General features: G+C 45.0%; 3 protein-coding genes across 9 annotated transcripts in view; 1 reads left to right on the top strand and 2 right to left on the bottom strand.

Moving 5' to 3' along the window:
• DNAL1 (dynein axonemal light chain 1) overlaps window positions 1-4111 on the top strand; it is a 48024-nt gene extending 43913 nt beyond the window's left edge. The window contains exon 8 of the mRNA XM_019427090.2: window positions 872-4111. Within this exon, the coding sequence (XP_019282635.1) occupies window positions 872-912 (41 nt within the window). The 3' untranslated portion in view covers window positions 913-4111. The remainder of the gene's footprint in view (window positions 1-871) is intronic.
• Window positions 4112-7561: 3450 nt separating this feature from the next.
• Window positions 7562-9429, bottom strand: PNMA1 (PNMA family member 1). Its single transcript, XM_019427092.2, has one exon. It carries the CDS (start codon window positions 9425-9427, stop codon window positions 8366-8368), a length of 1062 nt encoding a protein of 353 aa, XP_019282637.1. The 5' UTR covers window positions 9428-9429; the 3' UTR covers window positions 7562-8365.
• Window positions 9430-10901: 1472 nt separating this feature from the next.
• The window catches only part of MIDEAS (mitotic deacetylase associated SANT domain protein), a 68586-nt gene continuing 60068 nt past the window's right edge, over window positions 10902-19419 (bottom strand). For 5 of the 7 annotated variants that reach the window (XM_053889582.1, XM_053889583.1, XM_053889585.1 and 2 more), the window contains 4 exons: window positions 18843-18992; window positions 17053-17265; window positions 14933-15129; window positions 10902-14535 (listed from right to left, as the gene is read on the bottom strand). In XM_053889582.1, the coding sequence (XP_053745557.1) occupies window positions 14355-14535; window positions 14933-15129; window positions 17053-17265; window positions 18843-18992 (741 nt within the window). In that variant the 3' untranslated portion in view covers window positions 10902-14354. Of the gene's footprint in view, window positions 14536-14928; window positions 15130-17052; window positions 17266-18842; window positions 18993-19419 lie in introns of those variants that run through there. The other 2 variants (XM_053889588.1, XM_053889587.1) reach the window with 2 other exon arrangements.

Genomic DNA, 19419 nt, shown 5'->3' on the forward strand with positions numbered 1-19419 from the left:
CACAGAATCCAAAACAGGCTTCGGGCTCTGAACTGTCAGCACAGTGCCCTACGTGGGGCTCGAACCCACAAACCGTGTGATCATCGTCTGAGCTGAAGTTGGACACTTAGGCAACTGAGCCACCCAGGTGCCCCTGGAGTTGGTTTTTAATTAAGGGTGGGATTTAGATGGAAGGAGAGTTGGTAGGGGGCATTCCAAAATGGAGGAACCCTTGACCAAGGATCCAGAGATAAGAGTGTGCAAGATGAGTTTGGTAGACCATGAACTGATCAGTTTAGCTGGTGCAGAAGGTGACTGGCTGAAGAGTTAAGACTGAACATGGGACTGGAGTCAAATTGTGGGCAGGCTTCAAATGCCAGTGCTCAGAAATGTGTGGCTCTTGGCCCAGTGATAGCCTGCAGATGTGTTTTGTTTTCTGTGCTTTGGTTCTTTTTATTTTTATTTTTTTCAAGTTTATTCCCATTGTTTAATATTTGCGAGAGTAAAATAAAAATTCAGATTTCTGGCAACACTGTGATTGCATATTTTAATTGTGAAAAATGAAGAATATTTCTTTGTGTTTAACATACACAGTTTTTAGTGTGTATATAGAGCTTTATTTTTCTGCCTGCCACCTGTAGGCACTTTTATTTGCAACTCTGCATTTGGGGAGCTAAATATTCACAAATACTTATTATATTAATCCCTTTGAGAAGTTTCCTGAGAAGCTTTTTGGATAATTTGAAATCGAAGAGATTATTTTATGAGATTATTTTTATTATGGCACACTTCCTAGTATTCATAGCGTCTCTGGTTAACAGAACAATATTTTCATTTAGAATTTTAAAAATCTGTTTAGAATGACCAGAAATAATTTTCTTTTTCATTTTAGGTACCCCAGTAATTAAAGAGGACGAGGAAGAAGATAACTAACACCATGTTTTCCGCTTCATGTTAACTTATTTAAACGTCATAAGAACAATAGATAAGTTTTGTATAATTGTCTATTTTAAAGATTCTGTGTGGGGCAAAAGATTATTAAGATAAAACAAATCTCTCATTCCTATCTTTTTTTAAACCTATTTAGTGTTTCTCCCCCCAAATAGTAACAGTAACACCAACTTCATATAGTCTAGTACTTTTTTTAGAAATTCAGATTTTCAATTTTTGTCTTTAGTCCCAATTGTGTACTTCGTGGCCCCATCTACTGAAACTTTTTATAGACTAGTCATTTTTAACAAAAAAGAATAACAAATACGGTTCTTTATTCAATTTAAGTTGTTGTTTTTTTTTTTTTTTAGACCAGGCATTTAAATATATATACTTAACCTTTGAGTCTGTAGACTATCTTTCCTGAAGGTCCATGTCCTTATGATTCAGAAGCACAAATATGTGACGCCTTTGGTTCAAAAGGCAGCACAGTGACACGAAGAGTTCCTCTTGGAAGAAATGCAGAGCAGCCCTAGAACCAAGACTCCCAAAGTCCAGTTGGAAAAGCTGTGGTGAAAAAAGGAAAAATTAATATCTTGGAGGCCTTATAGCCCATGTTATATTTAGTTGTTTTTCCAAAAATGTGTGCAATGTCAACTGGAATTTAGGTTGTGTTTACATGCCTGGCCACTTGAGTCACTGTGCACAGTCAGCCATTCTGTGATCCAGGTCAGTGGTTGAAATGACTGCCATGATCATTCCTTTAACTGGTACTGTGGTCATGTTACTCATGTGGACCTGATTTTAGGCACACTTTTTGGTTTATAGTCCCTTATATGTTATATAAGGAAATGTATGTAAACAATAGTTATGTTTGAATTACTAGCCTAAATGTTGGCCATTCGTATATGTCAAAATTTTCCCTAATAACTTTGTTCTTTTGACCCTCACGTTGGGAGAAATGATTGCTATAAATAAGGATATAGAACCTAAAGACTGCATCTGATACCTTTCAATAGGTTAAATTTAGAATTTCAAAATATATTTTTAGAATGTTTCTGAGTTAAACAGCTCTTAAAATGAATTATGTAAGTGATTGTGGAGGGAAAAGAGAAGAGATATTTCATTATGGGATTGCAGGCAAATGGCAATATTTTTAAGGATTGCCTTCTCTATGAAGGATGGTAGGTGATTTAACCTTAAAATTGCAAAGCAATAGTTGGAGACAGAGCTTAGAATTTATCATATAAGAAAAAAAATCTTTTTGGAAAGTACAAGATATAGTAGTAGTCAGTAACCATATGATGATGAAGTCCATAGTAGGCCATGACTGAATCACTGACGGATTTCAGAAAAGAAGTTAGAGGCGCTCTGCCAAATTGTGCCTAAAGTCCCTCAACCAGAGACTGATTCTTATTTCCCCATTTACTTGTGTAAAACCAGTCAAAGAGGGGAGTGTCATTTTGGTTTTTTTTTAAGTGATTGCATAAAGAGTCCTGGGCTTCAGAAATTTTCAGCTATCATTTAAGTAGGAATTACGTGATTTCTCTGAGTCACTCTGATCTAAAGGGACCACTGCTTTGACAATCAATTCTGAATACAAACAGCAAGAGGACAAATTAGTCCAACACTTTTTGCGTCCTTTTAGTTCTTCCTTATAATCTGATAGGAAGAAATCTTTACTCTGGCTTACACATTCAAAGCCTTTGGGTATTTCTTTTGTGAACTGTAGGCAATGAGTATTCCCCTTGGTGATGTTTAAATCTTCAAAACTAGGAGGGAAGATGATCTTCTTCACTTGTAGTTTGCATGTCATCCAGTAGGAAAGCTTGAAGCCATTTTGCTATGTATGGATACATTTTCTAAAAGTTACTCTGGAAGTGAATATAATAGGGAATGAATAACTTCATATTGAATCTTAAAATGGCTTATGGTGTTGGCATTTGGTTTTCTGAATTCTATAATATAGAAACATTTTCTCTGCTTCTCCTTGTTGCTTAATATTTTTAAATCACTGATAGTTCTCAGAGATTGGGATGGATTCTCTCTGTGCTCTTGGTTTAAAGCATTATGCCATTTTAGTGGCTCATCTAAATTTTTTCTATTCTTGTAATGATGGTAGAGCTCTGGAATCCATCCAGTATTTTAATTTTTCACAGGTAACTTGATTTTAGTCTGCAAAGGAATTCAACTTTTCTATGTTCCCTAACTGTAAGTTTATGGCTGTATTACCTGGTCAGGCCTTGAAAGGTTTTTGTGTTCTGTGTTCATAGGAGTTTGTTCCTTTAGACCAGAGTTTCTCAGTGTTGGCACTATTACCATTTTGGGTTGGATAATGTTATCCTGTGTATTATAGGATGTTTAGCACTATCTCTGGCTTCTACTCACTAGATACCAGTAGAATCCCCAGTTTCATTCTGACAACCAAAAATGTCTTCAGACATTACCATCTGTCCCCTCTGGCAGTGGGGTAGGAACAGATTCGTCCCTGGTTAAGAACCAGTGCTTTATACTAACATTCCTTTTGTCCAGGTGCATTTATTTTCACTCTAGCCATATATGCCTCCTGAGTTGTTGTATGAGAGAAGGTGATGTATTTAATAATTATGGATGGAAGGAAAATGGTCGTTGGTGTTTTGCTTTTTTGTAATGCTCATTTTAATAATTGTCATATAACATTAGAAACTCAGGGCTGGAAGGTTCAACTTACGTTTTTCAGCAGGGTCTCAACTATTATTTCTTAGTATTCCTGCTTATCCTAGGACAGTGATTGTTAACCTACCTCTCTCTTACTATAACAGAATTCAACTTTATGATAGATTTTGCTTTATCTTTGAACATTTTGAGTGTACTTTTAGAAAATGGATCATTCTTTAAATGTTTGTTCATTGCCCACTAATGCATAGATTTTCTAGACTGTAGCAGTCATTAAATACAGAAAAATATTGTATAGAATTTGGAAACATTTGGTAATCATATGTGAAAGTTAGCTGGTGTAGACACCAATTTTGGATGTGATCAGAAGAATGTCATGATAATTGGTCATTAACTTGGTGTTACTTGGTATGGTTATTAGACACTTAAATGTGGTTCTTGTGTGGAAAAAGAACTTTGACTTGAATAGATTCTTCTTTTACCCGTGGTCTGAAGTAGAGTAAGGAGGAATAAAAAATGAATCTTAACTGTTGACTTATTCTCAGAATTGGTGATGTGTAAGTGGAGTTGAAGGTAGTTATCTCTGTGACCAAGAATCTTCCACCTGGGTTTTTCTTAGGACTAAATGGAAAAAGTGTAGGGTCTAGGAAGGTTGGACTTAATCATTAACTTTTAAAAATTGGTGTGTTGGGGGGTGGGGAGTGTCAAAGTATTGATCACGAGTAGTGTCTCTTTAACTGCAGTTTGTCAGTTTGTGAGGACCTTACATTATAATTGTTGGTAAAGGGAGAAAACTAACTGCTGAACTGAAAGTTATCTTTTAACTGAAATTAATCCCTTCGGCACATGTTTTCTTTATTTAGGCTGCTTAATAGGTTTAATTAAACATAAAACAAGTTTCAGTGTAGCAGAGTTGGTGCTTCTGACACAGCTAACTTGACCATATTCCTTTATCCTCACTCTAGCATGAGGTTTTGGTTTTGATTTTTGTTTTTTCATAAAACCATAAAATAGGTGCAATAAAAAAAAATAGAGTATGTCTTGAAAAAAATCACTGAACTTTTAGAAATCCCACATCGAAATCTCTGTTGCTACCTTTTTATAACTGACTGCAAAGGAAGAAAACTGAAAGTCAAAATGAGACTGAGTCTTACTTTTTTCTAACCTAAGAAACATTTTCACTTGCCACTTGGAGAAGTCATAACTGGATTCTAGTTACTTCCCATATTGGGCAGATTAGAGGGGAACCAGCCAACCAAATTATGATCTAGCAAATTTAACAAGGGGATGGGGGAGAGTAAACTATTTTGCCATAGATTTGCACTTTAAAATTATGAACTGGATGTTGGTAGACAGGAATCCCAAAGGGCAGATAGGTAAATACCTAGCCTGCATGTGGATAGTAGAGAATCAGACTTATCCTTGCTCGTTCTCAGCCAACCTGAGCAATAGTTGTCTGTTGACATAATCAGAGTCTGGATTTCCCTATTTCCCTCCTTGCTGTCATCTTCCATGTCTGCTACATTGACAGTCATCCCTCTGGGGAATGTGTCATGTAGAATTCTCTTACTCAGAATAGAAACTTTGTGCGTTAGTTATCTTTCCCACGTCTAGATTTTAACAGTTAATTTAGATGTTGGTTAAATTAAGCCGTGGCTAATGTGACAAGGGTGGGAAGTTCTTTGCTTCTTTGATCTGCAGGATACCTGCCTCTGAGGTGCTATTGCCTGGAGGGATCAATCCCATCAAAAGACTGGTGGTAGAGAATATACATACAGCTAGCTGCTTCTCCCAGGGTGTCAGTCATGATAACGAGCATCATTCCAGAATCTTTGGCTTCTAGAACCAACTCCATTCTAAAGAACATTTTAACATCTATTAATACTTTGATAATAATCTTTTATATGCAGGAATTTTGTAGCATGACTTTATGACTAAACTTATTGTGTTAACTTATTTAGAAATGTTGAGTTTCTGAATGTTATTTTGTGAAACTTGTTTTAAAATAGTAATAAATTGTGTTATTTTCTAAAAAAAAAATTAATTCGTATCTTTTTTTGGTTATGTGGCCATTCGCTTTAGCTAGTATAGAGCAACCATGTGAACTTCCAATCACATTCAATTCTGAAGAAATTTGGCCTTTAGATCAAACATTCCACACAGCTTGTGTGAGTGTGTATGAGACAGGGAGAGAGCCTGACTCATTTCTTTATGCCATTTTTTTCCCCCTGTAGTTCACTACCAGTGATAATCTCCTCTTCCAGGTTTGTAAGTCTTCACTAGAAGGCTTCTGGGCACCATTCCAAATGATTGGGATCCTGCAAAGTGCTTCCCGGAACCGGAAGGACTATTCCTAGTCCTCTCCTTACTGGTAGTATACGAGTTTAAGGTTGATTGATAGGCCCCTGATTTGTGGTCTGGAATAACCTGACACTGGCCAGCCCCTTTTTGATCCACAAGAAACAAGATAGCCTAGTAATAGCTGTAACATTACACATTGTCTCAGCACATATTCTGTGCTATCAACCAAATATAATTTTGGCCTCAGAATGGGACTGTGGTGCAGTTTCTACTTCTTTATTCCACAGTTCTTTGGTTCTAAGGATGTTTCTTGCTGCTGTCCTCCTTTAAAAAGCAGATTTTAATTTTTGAGCCTTTTATAAAGAGAAACCCTTAATTCAGATAAGAAACAGCTCATTATTTTTAGTTTTCTAGAATAAAGGATGGACATCTAGAATCCTTACATGTGTACCATATATATGTAATCAAATACATATGTATGTATACGTCGATATATAACCGTTGCATATAATAAAAGAATCTGAAGTGATAACCCTCCTTCCTAAGATGCAGTCAGTTCTGCAGCTATAAGAAGGTATATCTCTATGTACAGACATTGAAGGATGCCTCTGACATCGGGTGAGAGGAACCCACTATTTTCGTCATGAACGTAACTTGCATGGAGTGAGAATGTGTGTGTATATGTGGCTGGCTGGTGTGAGGTGGCAGTGGGAGCAGGTGTGGAGAAACAGGATTGTGTGGTTGGGGTGGGAGACTGCTGTAGCGTGTGTGTGTCTGTGTGTGTGTGCATGCGCGCGCGTGGTGGGAGGAGGGAGTGTGTTTATGAGAGTGTCAGGGGGAAGGTGGGAGTGAATGTGTACAGATAAGATTCTGAGAAGTGAGGGGGGCGTGTACCCGGTGCCATGCTGTCATGCCAATGGCGATGGAGAGGGAAGCTATGTGAGTTGGGGAGTAGAGGAATGAGGACATGTTTACTGGGGGAAGCAAAGACTTGCGTATCTGTTGTTGAGAATCAAACATTTGGAGATGTGTGTGTTAAGCGTGTGAGAGTGGAACAGATGACATGAGTACAGAAAAATGTTTGAATGTACACCAGTAGTAGCCTTTATAAATTTTTACCTGATGATTGTTAAATAGGTTGGCTGTAATTTTAAAGCCTTGTTACTAGGGGAAAACCCCACTGAACTCTTACGCTCATGTAACCACTTCTGGATTTACTAGGATCTCAAGACACCTTTGGTCACTAAAGCTCTGAAGTCAAACATGTTTTTAAACTGTTTCCCTATTTGTACCCTCTTGATATCAAATGGCTGCTATAAATCTGAAACCTTCATTTTAAGCTGAGGAATTATTCCTCAGCAAAATAAACACCTTTAGCTGAAAAAGGATTTAGAAAGGGGAGAAAAAGCATTGCTAGATGACATCCTGAGCCCCATTTCAGGATTTTCTAACATTTTACAGTAAGTTAATATTTACGTAGGTCTTTTTAGCCTTCTAACACTTGCCTTGTAGAAAACATGCAAAAGTTGAAAATACCAAAAGGTTCTGCAATTTAAACTCGCATAGTATGACATGAAGTTTAAAGATAAAATCATTGAAGTCTGATTTTTTTAGCAGCATGGGGAAGTCTTCCTAAGAGAACATAGAGCTTAATTACACTTAAATTTTGTACATGTGTCAGAAAAACAAGACAATAGAATTTTTAAAATATTTTTATTCATATACATGTATTTTGATAACTTGAAATTTAGAACACTTAGAATCAGCATGAACAAGAACTACCATTCAATGACAGACTTGAAGTGGGGAACTAGATACTGTAACTGGTTCTTTATAACCTTCCCATGCAGTTTATATCTGTATCTTGTACAGAGAAAAATTGATTCACGCAGTTCTAGAACTGTTTCCTAACACCCCATTCCATAGTCTCAGAACACTTGTCAATTAAACTGATCCAGACGTTTCAAGATGAAAAATAAGAAATTTGCTTTGTATGGTTGAATAACTAGTAGTATCTAATTAAGTCACATTTCTTTCCATTAATATAAATTAGGAACAATTTACTGTAAACACAGAACCATTCACGATATTAGTAATAACGGCTCATATTTTTACTGAACGCTTTTTGTGTTTGCCAGGTCCTGCGCTAAACATCAGAACATGCAATTTCACACTTAATTACCTCAATGGGAAGTGTCACAAATTCACATGTTTTACAACTGATGATTGCCACAACGACAGCTTGCACTGAGCACTGGTGCACAAGTCTTTACCTGGCATTGCAGCTAGGTACGACTCATAGTAAGTAGCTCAGGGTGCTCATTTGCACGATTGTACTAATGTTACATGAATACCCAGGCCTGCTGCCTCCCTGCTCTCAAACCCCCTCCCCCCCCCCAGCACATGGCTAAGTCTTTACTACTAAGAGACACCTGTAAGATAGCACGGAGACAAGGAAAGCAGCTGTGATCTAGATCTGCAGTACAGCGTTTCCTGGGCCTCAGAAGTGCCCCTCCAGGCCTAACTGCAAGAGGGCGGCCTCAGCCTCCTCCTCCTCCTCCTTGGCCTCCTCCTCTCGGATCTGCACCAGCAACTGGAAGAGGTTAGGGGCAGGCCCTTCCGCAGCCCCCGTCAGCCACAGCTGCCTTCGGATGGCCCCGCTGTGGTTGGCCCCGGCAATAACCTGCTCCAGGCGGGCCTGGTTCACGTTATCTTTATCTATAGCCCCCTTCTCCACCACCTTCTGCAGAAGAGGCTCCAGTCGAATGACATAGGCGGATAACTTTTCTCCCGGGTTCTGGTAAGTGTTCAGAAATCTGACCTGCGCATCCCTAGAGCTCTCGACGCTCCCAAACACCTGCTCAAGCGCCTTCAGGCATTCAGCAGTGGTTATTGCAGGGTTGTTAGTCTTGAGGATGCGGATGACATCAGCGGCAGGGCCTCTAAGACTCTCCATCAACCGCCGCCTCTTTTCTACATCAGACACCTGCCACTCCTCTATGACCTCATTAGTGTGTTCCAGCCAGGGATCAAAGGTCTCCTCCCCCGGCCCCGGGATGTCCCTCCCAGAGAACAGCGTCAGCTTCTTGTACCATATGGACTCAACAAGAGGCTGAATAACATTATCCAAAATATAGTTTAGCATCTCTGCCGGCATATCTGGGCCTGGGGCCGGAGCAGGGTTCTGAAACCCAAGGACGCGGGCAACATCTTGCACGGTCCACCCCTCTCTCGCCAGGAAGAGGTGCAGCCTTTCTAAAAATTCAGCATCGGAAGTCGGGGGTTTAAAGACCACTTTCCAGACCCCTCCTTTACCCGGCATCTCCCTGGGGATCGCGGCGTAATCGACAGCGCCAGTGAGCTCTAACAAGGCTGCTTTTGCATTCTCTTCCCTCCAAAACATTCTCCCAAGTACTCGATAGGGCACCTGGGGCATCGCAGCCTGGAGGGTCTCTTCGATTTCAGCCTCATCACAGTTCACTGGGATCCCCCAGACCAGCAGCGCTCTCTGGGAGTTCACATCCATCCCCCTGCACCAGTCTTCCAACAGTGTCATCGCCATTTTCCCCACTGTCAAGGGCCTCAACTCTACAAATAAGGATTCGACTGTGGCTCCCTGTGCTCTGGGACTTAGGACAGCAGCAGACACTCCCCCCAATATGCCCGAGGGAGGCAAGCTTCACGCGATCACAATGAACAGATGACACCAGAGTCCTCCTCTTGTCCTTTCGCTGCCCCGCAAAGTCAGTCCTTCGGCTGGCTCTCCGAGCGAAGCCTCTGGGATGCTCTGGCAGTCAGTCACGCGTCCGCCGCCATCTTGCGTCTCCGGTCGGGGTCTGCAGCCCGGGTCTCCCACCCGCACGCAGGGTGTCGTGTCGCAGCGCAGAAGGCGAGGAGCGACGGCGGGTGGCGAAGCCTGGAGCCGCGGGGCTGAAGAGGCGCCGGGGTGTGGTCGCGGGGCGTGGCCGCCTCCTCTCGGCAGCTGGGGCGTCGGGCACCGCTGCTTGCTCCCGCTGTTGATCCGGCGTTCGCGGTCGGAGCCCGGCCTTCAGTTGGGCGAGGAGGGGCTGCTTTGCAGACAAGGGCTGCGCAGTCCCCGAAGGAAGAGACTGTTCTGAGGTCGCGGCGGCGGCGGCGGGGCCAGTCCGCAAGTGGCTTCTTTGCAGACCTAGTGATGGCTCCAGGCGGCGAGGTGGCCGAGGAACGACGACACGGGCAGCGGAGGCGCCAGGAGGACGGAGAAGCGAGGCAAGGGCGGGCAGGAGTGGCGGTGCGCCGGCTGCGGCGGGCTGCGGCGGTGTGGCGCAGCTCCGCTGCCAGGTCCTGGGATCCGCAGCCAGCGAAGGCGTTACTGCCGCAGTGGGGAGCGGGGCAGGCCCAGTGAGCTGCTTCCGCCCCGCCCCGGAGCGTAACCATGGCAACGGTGGCCTTGACTACCTGAGTTCCTCGAGTTCCCGTGGTTCTCCGGGTCGAGCGGTTGCCAAGGTGCTAGCGAGGGTCTCCAGGCGTTACTTTGATGGCGCATTTCCTTTTTCACGTTTTCCGGATTTTTTTTTTTTTTTTTCCTAACAAAGCACCGTGTTTAAAAGGTAATACAATTCTGGAGTGAAGTTAAGGTGATATTGTTGAAAATGCATCCGTCAAGGCAAACTTGGCCTGCCGCTGCATAGGAAAATATCATCTTTAGCACCGCGACTTCCCTGTGCCACCTGATGGCATTCTGCACCCTCCATACTTTAGGTCAATGAAACTAACACGTTGGAAGTGTGCCGTGTACATATTTTTGTGTGAGACACTGAGTTGAGACTCTTTCTTGTCTAAAGTTATGTAAAAAGATCCGTGTCTATTCAGTAATCTTTGCAAACAGGCAAACACTAGCGTGTTATTTTTCCTCTCCCGGCATCACTGACAAAGACCTGATGAAAAGAGAATCCTTGTGGTTCCAAATGTCAAGTAATACATTGCAAGCAAAACAAGGCCTACTTAGTCGATCCCAGATGGTGAAAATCTCCCCAAAAGAACACAGCCTTCAACTCTGAATTTTTAAAACCTTATTTAATAAAAGGTTTAAAGATACAGAAGAACATTCAAAAGTAAATAAGTTACATAGGTACATTACAATCACATCCGCAAGATTTACTTTAGTGTGTTATTTTTTTTTTTTTATAAAAAGCACACAAAAAATAAAATCTTCAGTCTGGTCTATCACAACTGTACAGCAAAAGAGGTAATATATATATATATATATATATACACACTATTTTAATATGTAACAGTCTTTAAAAAAGGGTGCCACAGGCAGCAAACACACAAAAGGCAGTGTCTGATGTTTTTTTCCCCAAAATAAAAGGAATATACTTATTTATATGCTATTAAAATATCTGTACAATAATTACAGACTGTCAAGGCTGTTCCTGTGCTGTCCCCTCCAAACAAGGCCTTCAACTTAGAGACAAACAAGGAAAAGGTGAAACAGCTGCAAACTGTTAGAGGCAAATATTAACACAGCAAAATATGGGGAGGACATACAATTGTTTTATAAAAATATGCATACTTCCTGTAAACCTAAGGAGTTAGGCTTGCTAGTCTGGTAATAAATACCGTTCGAAAAAAGAGAGCCCCAGAGAAAATATATTTAAACAGCTGAGGCTTGAGTATGTGTTGTATTCCTCCTTCATCTTAACATCTGGCACATGAGAAGAAAGAGGTTAGGTCACTGAGGCAGTTAAATATAGGGGATTTCTTTTAGACATAAGCAGCACACGACCTCTGTGCCAGGGGTGGAGGTGGGGAGGCAGAAGGGATGAGGGTGTACCTTAGCTGTGAGGGGGGCTGCTGAAGGCATGGAGGCCAGTGCACTGAAGCACAGACTCCGTGGGTGGGTAAGAGACCTCAGAAACGGTCTGGAACACAGGCACTAGGTTAATTTCATGCCCTTAGCGAAGTGTAGATGGAGACTGGAAGATGGATATGTGAAATGGCGTGGGGAGGGCATAATAAAGCTGGAGGTGTTTGTCATTTAACTTCTTAAACAGCTCTGAACAGAAGAAAAAAGGAAGAAACACAAACAAGACGAGCCTAATGTGTTCACAGGGAGAAAGCACCATAAAGGATATACCTATCCCAGCTCCTATGGCTGCACCTACTTTATTGGCAGGTCACTTGGAACAATTGCATCTGCCCTCTAAACGTTTTAACTTTCACCTTATATTCTAGATATAAATCCATCCTGGAGCATGAACGCTTCTAAAATACAGGGTCTGGTGGAATTAATACAGAGGTACCACCTTGATTTTCTCCACCAACATTTCACCTAGTCTGATTTCTATGAGCTTAGAAGAGGAGAATCACTCTAAACGAAGGAGGTTCCTGTTACCATGTGTCCACAGAGGGGCCTGAAACTAAATTATATTTAAATAGAAAAAACCTTGGGAAACATAAGTAGCACTTTGGGGCAAAGCTGCGAAGGCACTCTTATTACATAAGTGATTTAGCAGACAGCCTAAATTTGCTACCCTTCTATTTCTGGAGGGTATACCAGATTTCTGCGATCTTGGGACATTGAGTCTGTAGAAGCCTTTGGAGGAAACTAACTGGGAAGTTGAAGATCTATGTAGCGGTCCTGGAGTCTGGCGGGGAGAAAGATGTTGCTCCCATATCTGGGGTCCTGAAGAACCATATTAATGCATAAATCAATGCTGAAAAACACCAGTTAGTGCATAGTTTAGACACAAAACTCCCTCCCCACTCTTAGCTACCAACATGGCGCCTTTAGGCTATCTTGTAAGGAGAGTAGTAGAATTTTTGGCTCCTTCCTAACATGCTGACCTGCATTCTTGCAACATACTTGCATTCACTTAGAACTTCTAACACAACTAAACTTGAGTAGCAAGATCAGAAAAATAACTCAGCCCTCTATGGGACTGGCAAGGGAGGCCTCTGGAACCTTCTAGCACTTCACTTCAGTGACTCCATGCCAAATATGGCTTCTTCAAACTAGAAACAAAACTAGAATTCTGGCTTCCAGTCAATCCCCTCAGGCAATCTGAAAATACAGCCAGAGAAGAGGTAGCAATAAGAACTGCCTTTGATCTCCCTTGCTCCTGCTGGTCTTTGTGTGGCTTTGGTGACACCTTCCACCTTTCCACCCTCTTTCAGTGCTACTAATCACCCCTACTGGCAACAGCTTCCAGAGCAATGAGGTGAGGGACCTTAGGGTCTTAGGAATGGGGGGGGGGGGGATGCCAAGAAGGTGCCTTATTTTGGGATAAATGCACTTGGGCCTCTGGAAAGCAAGAGGCCCCTGGTCCCTGAGAGGATGTTAAAAATTAAATATTAAGAATAAATAAATAGCTCCCAAATGACACAAGTCGAGGAATGAAGGCTCCTGTCCAATCTGGTTAGGAGACCTCCCCCTCCCAGGGAAGGATCCAGAAATCTCCAGCATGTAGGACCGGGGGCTGGGCGGTGGATATCCACGCTAGACCAGGTGGGATGGGGTGAGGAAGCAGCTGCCAAGGGCAGGACATACGCAGGCAAGGAACCTGCGGCAAGAGGGAACAGGCTGGGCCCAGGATAAACCCCCTTAGCAGCCTTCGGGGACCAAAAGTGTTTGGCAAAAAGGTGGTTAGCAGGAAGAGCCAGGGCTTATCAAAAGTTCTCTCCAGCCCAACCCTACAACTTCCACCCTCTGCACAGTTCCCTTCCTTCCAGCAGACTGAGAGCTTGAGACCCGACACTGGCCCCTTCCCCAAATATCTGAGAAAACTTCACAGCCCTAGCAGGCCGCTAGCAAGCAGCAAAGGGACAGGTACCTGTCCTCTGCCCTATAGGCATTCTGGTAGCTTTCCTCCCATAGGTGGTGGCCTGAGGACAGGGTCACCGGAGCAGCTTAGGCCTGGACATTGTCGTGTAGGGGACAGCACAGGTACCAGGCTGAGCTCCTTCTCGGAGACGGCCACCACAATCCCTCCAGGGGAGTTCCTCTTTTCGGGGCTTGGGGCAGGGCCTGTGCAGCCTTTAAGGTCCTCTGGGGGGGCGGGGAATAATGCTGCAAGGAGGGTGAGCTTGTGCTTGCTTGGCTCTCCATGGTGACCGAGGGGGAGCAGGGGGAACCAGGAGGACCGGAAGAGGCTGCGCGGCAGCAGCGGTCCCAGCGTGGGAGGCAGCAATGGCGGCGCTGGAGCCCGTCCGGAGGGGCAGCCCCAGCCAGCAGGGGCCTTCGCAGTGCAGTTGGAGGAACGCGCAAGGACTACTTCCGACAGACAGAATGCAAAGAGAACTGGATCCTGCAGCCTAGACGACTGCTCCTGGGGCCTTTATAAATAAAAGAGCCGTTTATTTTATTGTCTTGTTCTTCCGAGAAAAGTCCACGTGATCTCTCCTCTCTCCCTCTGGAGGTTCCAGGGTGCTCGCAGGAGCTCGGGCAGGCTGGTGCAGGGAGGGCCGGGGGTCCAGGGCGAGGGGCGGGCCCCTGAGCCCCGGCGGCGTCAGCCCCTCTCACCCGCGCCGCTCTCCTCGCGCAGCGCGGGCTGGTGCGGAGAGGCGGCGGCTGCGGTTGCCGCGGCGGCAGCGGCCTCCTTCTCCTTCTGCCTCAGGGCGGCAGCCTTCTTCTCCTGTTCTGCGTGGCTCTTCATGTGGGCGCTGCGGCTCTTCACCTTGTAAAACACCCTGCGGCCGGGCAGGAGGGGCTCCAGTAAGAGGGCCGTCCCCACCCCCCACCCCCTGACCACCAGACCAGAGAGCGTGCGTGCGGGTGCGCGTGTGTCTGGGCAGTGTGCCTGTGCGCTCCCGTGCATGGGTGCGTCTGTGTGGCGGGCGGGTCCCCGGCCCAGCCTGACTGGCTTGGGCCACACGGCCCGCTCCACCTTCCACCTAGGGAACTGAAGGGTTCCGGATCCAGTGCTGTCAACCCCTCCTCTAAGAGCTGCCAAGTGACGTCACTGCCCTAGAAACCCTCGGAGCCAATCAGATGACAAGGCGAAAGCTCCCCTGGAAAGCACACTTCCTGGCCCCCAGCCGTGGCCACCCTGCTGGGTCCCAGGGGAGGCAGGGCCTAGCATCTTACCTGCCACACTTTTTACAAGGGAAAGTGTTCTCCTGATTCTGGGTCTTGTTAAATGTCTCCGGTTTTTTCTTCTTCTCCGAGAAAGGTAGTGCCCTCCGTGACTTCCCTGCCCCCTCTCTTGGCTTCTCTGAGGCTTGGCCACCAGCAGAGCCAGGGGCGTTAGACTCATGGCTTCGGAGGATGAGGATGTCATTGGCCTGGAGAGGATCAAACAAGGAGAGGTGAGAGATCTGGGGAAGAGAGGTTCCTGAATTCTGGCATCTCAGGAACACAGGGCTCTTAAAGGTCAGATGCTCCTGCCAAATGGTCCTCTAGAATCCACTGGAATCCTTTCAGTGACAAGGTACTCACTGCTTTTTGCCAGCCCATTTGGGTCTTTAGCCAACTTTTTTTTTTTTTTTAATGTTTATTTTTGAGAGAGAGAGAGAGAGAGAGACAGCACAAGCTGGGGAGGGGCAAAGAGAGAGGGAGACATGGAACCTGAAGCAGGCTCCAGGCTCTGAGCTGTCAGCACAGAGCCGGATGCACAGCTCAGACTCAAGAGCCACGAGATCATAACCGGACCCAAAGTCAGACGCTGAACCAACTGAGCCACCCATGCGCCCCTGGCCAACTGTATCTTTACAAAGCTGTTGGTACAGTAATCCTGTGGGACAGCCCAAGCTGCCAGAAGACGTCTCCCTGCATCTATCTGAAGGGGGTCTTGGTGTCTCAATTAATGTTTTCATGTCTTCAGTCATTTAGTCCATCCATTCATGCCTTAACTCCATAAATCAGATTCAAATCCATGTGATGGTGCCATATGCTGGGGATACAGAGGGGACAGACAGGAGCCCCTGCTCTCAGGGAGCTTGAAATCTAGTGAAAGGGACAGACAGCATGAGTCACCACGAGAAATGCCAAGCAGATGATGGAGAGTGGAGGACACCTGGAACAGACCTGGAGAGGTGCTTGGGGGGAATCACAGGCCTTGGGTTAGGGGAGCCTCAGATGGCCGCTAGGAGTCATAAGTACGTGCATGGGGTTGACCCTCCTAGGGAAGTATTCCCAAAAGTCAGCAGGACTTGATGAAGCTTGCGCATAGAGCACAGCTCTGGGAGGAAAAGCACAGCCCAGGCTCAGAAGGGAGCAAACAGTCTGGAGTCTTCCTGCAAGCCTGAGTGTACAACACAAAAAAATCTGTAAGGCTCTCATAGTAATCCCTACTCCCTTTGGGGGGACATCTCCCCGACAAGGAACACCTCTGGTGGTATGTGTTGTTTCTTGGTCTATGATATGGTGGACAGAGGACTTCACTACGAGGACTGCAGGCAGGAACTCAGGCAAGTCACATATCATCTCTGAACTCAGTTCCGTCTATCTTTGAGGTAGGGGTTAACACTTTATGGGGTTATTGTGAGGAATTAATGAGATACTGGAAAGGAAGGCACTTTGCAGAGAACCTATGAGAGGGGTCATTGTTATTATTCTCATTGTTTCAGCCCTTTTTTTTTTTAAGTTTATTTTGAGAGAGAGAGAGAGAGAGAGAGAGAATGCAAGTGGGGGAAAGGGAAAGAAAGAGAATCCCAAGCAGTCTCCACACCAACAGCACAGAGCCCAATAAGGGGCTGGAACTCACGAACCACTAGATCATGACCTGAGCCAAAGCTTAACCGACTGAGCCACCCAGGCACCCCAATGTTTCAGCTCATTCTTGTCAGATATTCTTGTCAGGGACACAGCTCTCTTATGGAGAGCCTGCCACAGGTACAACTCATAGATGCTTCTGCCACGTCCCACACACCTTTTGGGTTTTCACAAGGCCTTCTTCTTCAGTCTCAGGTACAGAAGCAGTATAGTATAAAAACTTAATAGCACAATTTTGGAGTCAGGCTGCCTACCAGCTGTCTTATCTAGGGGCCTCCATCTCCTCATCTGTAAAATGGGAATGATGACAGTACCTACCACATAGGGTTATGAGGATTAAATAAGTTAAAAACGTAAGGTACTTAGTACATTTCCTGCCATCATGGCGATGATCATCATCACCATGTTCCTGTTCTGCCCTCCCTCCCTCACCCCCAGGCCCAGCTCCAGCCCTCCTCCTGGCCCTGGGCTCCCCTAGTGGAGGTCACACTTACCGACTCATTGGCCTGTAGTGTCTGTGTGGCTTTGACAGCCGCTGCCCTCCGGCTTCGCTCTCGCCCCTCTTCCTGCTCTCCCTTCTCCTGGATCTCTGGCACTTCCTCCTCCCCCTCCTTCCTGGGCTCCTTTACTTCTCTCTTGGGCTCCAGCCTCTCTTCACTTGGAGACTCTCTTCTGGGAAGAGGCATCCTTGGGAACTTCTGGGAAGTCTATGGGGGATAAGAATGAGGGCAGTGAGCCTGGAGCTCTAGTTACACAGCCATACTGCTCCGATTCTGACCCAGCCGGGGACGACTAGTCCCTGCTCATCCTGCTTGCCTGGCCTGGCCCAGCCAGCCTCCTGCACTACATAATTCTATATCCTCCCCCAGATAGTCGGCCTGGGAAAGAAGAGGGAGTCTTGAGCCCTGAAAGCCCTCAGGAAGAGACTGAGCACTTGAGATTGAGCTCGGGGCAGGAAGGGAGCATGCCAGTCCAAGAGACAGACACATCCTTTGGCAAGGTGGTCCGGAGGAGCAGACAGCAGCCTTAGCTCCAGTTCTAAACTGTCTTTGTAATGCTTCTGGGAACTCCACCCACTTCCCCGTCTGTAAAAGAGGGACCAAACCACTCCCTGTCTTCATGCAGCATGTCAGCAAGTATGGAGTTATAACCCCAACATGATGTTAGATGGATATGTGGACACAGAATTAAATAGCATTCTCTTTTCAATCCTGATTACGTCAAACATAAAGTTTTGAGTTAGGTCTAAATGTGTCTTTTATACTTCTCCAGACTTTATTATTATTTTTTAGAGATTTTTTTGAAACTTCTGCTTGTCTCTATTTAATGCTTCCCTAATAATTTTTCCTGTGATTCAGATTTTTTTTAATATTTATTTTTGAGGGCGAGAGAGACACAGAGCGCAAGCAGGAGAGGGGCAGAGAGAGAGGGAGACACAGAATCCAAAGCAGGTTCCAGGCTCCGAGCTGTCAGCACAGAGCCCGACGTGGGGTTTGAACTCACAAACCACGAGATCACAACCTGAGCTTAAACTGGACGCTTCACCAACTGAGCCATCCAGGTGCCCCTTAAAGATTTTATTTTTAAGTAATCTACACTGAACGTGGGGCTCGGACTCACGAGCTCAAGATCAAGAGTCGCACACTCCCTAGAATAAGCCCCCAGACTTAATTAACCAAAGGTCAGGTCTGAGACTCAGAGCCCTGGCAGGTAACAGTATCTACCTGGAATTTAACAACACTGGCTCTCATATATATTTACTTTTGCTAGTGCCTTCTACGGCAAACAGTACTGGTTTTCTGCTTATGATTGGGACATAACATTTCCCTTCTGAGTAAAAACTGAGTTGACTTAAAGAAAAATATGAAGTAGTAGCCCAGGTGGTATGTGGATGTCGCAGAAACAGTAACGTTGACATGTGGTAGGATGCAGAGATGACACATTCATGATGGTTGTACAAGAATGCCTCAAGTTTGGGCAATAGTATTAGAGGTGCGCTGTGAGGAGACAGGAGGTCAGTGCTGATGCAGATATTGTGGGAAAATTCCCCAATGTTCTGCATCAACACAATGTATTATTACCTTGCCGCTGACAGACAGAGAGGGGGACCTAAAGGGCTAGGTCCAGTGCCCAGGACATCAGCTCCTTGGGGCTGTCAGGGACACTGCCTTGCTCTCTTTACCCTCCAGGGGCTTCCAGAGAGCTTGGCCCCAGGCTCTCAACTCAGCCCTCGGCCCCAGACACAGTCAGGACTCTAAGCAGCTGAGGCTGGGAAGGGAGTCACCTTAATATCCACTTCAACCTCTTCCTGGGCCGACTTCTCGTCACTTGTATCCACATCCCCGAAGGTTAGCGTCCCGTTGCGACCAATTTTCACCTGCTTCTTGTAGGTGTAGTAGAATTCCACGCATTGGGCCACGGTCTTGGTCTGGATCTGATTTGAAGCCAAAACTGAGGTCAGAGTTCCTGGCTCAGCTCATCTGCCTGGAGATTCTCCAGCCTTTCCCATCCATGCATGTCCCCTCCTCCCCAAATGCTAAACCCAAGAAACCCAAGAAATACAAGCATTTCTCCAATGCCTTCTCTGAACAAACCACTGACTAATTCAATTAAACAACACTTCAGCACTATTAGGAAGGGGAAAAAAAAAGCCAAAAAGGACCACATGGAGCCATTGGGAAGATTTGAATAGGGATTGCATATTAGAGAATATTATTAGTTTAAATTTCTTGGGTATGATAATAGTATTATGGTTTTGCAAGAATATATAACCTTGTTTTTAAGAGATATTTGGATCAAGTCTGTAACATACCTTTAAAAAAATTTTTTTTTAAGAGAGCATGAGCAGGGGAGAGGGGTAT

The sequence above is a fragment of the Panthera pardus genome, unplaced genomic scaffold (genome assembly GCF_024362965.1).
Source record: "Panthera pardus isolate Hobbes unplaced genomic scaffold, ASM2436296v1 HiC_scaffold_24, whole genome shotgun sequence".
Classification (NCBI taxonomy): Eukaryota; Metazoa; Chordata; class Mammalia; order Carnivora; family Felidae; genus Panthera; species Panthera pardus.